Here is a 1,292-nt window from a genome sequence, read left to right on the forward strand (position 1 = left end):
ATATATTTCTACAGTCATTTTTGAAATGTTGGTCAAAAGTTATATAAGTAATGGTACTTTATTAATGAGTTAGTAACCAAACTGGCAGATAGCAGGGTTTCCATTCTTAAAGAACGTAATTTATTTTCTGTTCTCGCAAACTGATTTTCCTTTAGACTAGAAATTAGTTTTATTATGTTTTCATTATTTATTAAGTGTTGCTTTGCAAACCATGGTTTGTAAATCGAAACCTAGGCTCACTTAACTCTAAAATGAGTACCTGACATTAATCAGAAGATAAATCTGTAAGCGTACAGAGATTACTGACAGAAGTCGATAAGAGGGGATCTCAACCCTCCAGGCTTCATCTGCTCTTAGGGTTCATTTGTTTCTTAATATACTTAATAGAATATTTCAGGGATATGATACGTCTGCAAGCGAATGCAAGATCAATTTAGGAAATTAAAATTCCACAATTATACATTAATTTTATAATCCAATAATAATTTTCTAAATCTGACAGTGAAAACTGGAAAAAATACAATTACAAGAAAATCCGACCTCTCTTCGGTGACTATATCTTTAGACAAGATATTTAAGAAAAATCCTAGCGCGGAAGACCAGGACTGCGGTTGTGGTTGGCCACAGAACATGCTCTTATGCAAAGGAACCCCAGAGGGATACGCTTGTCAGCTATTCGTCATGATATCGGACTACAAGGGGGACGAGGTGAGGTTATATATATTTTATATTTCTCTCAAGTTAATTATTAGGCAAAAACTTAACACAGAATTACGGGTGCTTGTACTAATAACTCTTCATACATATTCAGGTGGAGCAGAAGAACGAAGGGGAGAGAAAAAGCCAGTGCTACAATGCAGTGAGTTACTGCGGCAAAAGGGACAAGCTGTACCCAGACAAGAGGCCCATGGGGTTCCCATTCGACAGGCAGCCTAGAACTAGAGCGGAAACCATCCAGCAATTCCTCACAGAAAACATGATGCTGCTACCTGTGACGGTCTACCACAAAAGCAAGGTTTTCCAGCCTGGAGTTATCCCTGATATAACTCCTCCTGAAGATGAATTCTCATAATAGACAGAGTAATTAATCAACAAGACAAATAAATGATTATTAAATTAGTTTCCTCTTAATCTTTAACCTTTATCAAATTTATATACACATATTACAGTGATTTTTCATGTAAACTGTTGTTTCAAGAAATAGTACAAGAGCCGAGAAGAAAAAAAGGCAGTTATTTCACCCCAATTTTTCATTTCTTTAAAGAAAACTAGGTATAATTACTAGTCAAAAT

At 35.5% G+C, this 1,292-nt stretch overlaps 1 protein-coding gene across 1 annotated transcript in view; it reads left to right on the forward strand.

Annotated features, from left to right (window-relative positions):
- LOC106684413 (phenoloxidase 1) overlaps positions 1-1,119 on the forward strand; it is a gene marked incomplete in the record, with an annotated part of 11,804 nt that extends 10,685 nt beyond the window's left edge. The window contains 2 exon segments of the mRNA XM_067044744.1: positions 503-708; positions 812-1,119. Coding sequence (XP_066900845.1) covers positions 503-708; positions 812-1,072 — 467 coding nt within the window.
- Positions 1,120-1,292: the final 173 nt, after the last annotated feature.

The sequence above is a fragment of the Halyomorpha halys genome, unplaced genomic scaffold (assembly GCF_000696795.3).
Source record: "Halyomorpha halys isolate HHAL.00 unplaced genomic scaffold, Hhal_1.1 Scaffold578.1, whole genome shotgun sequence".
Lineage (NCBI taxonomy): Eukaryota > Metazoa > Arthropoda > Insecta > Hemiptera > Pentatomidae > Halyomorpha > Halyomorpha halys.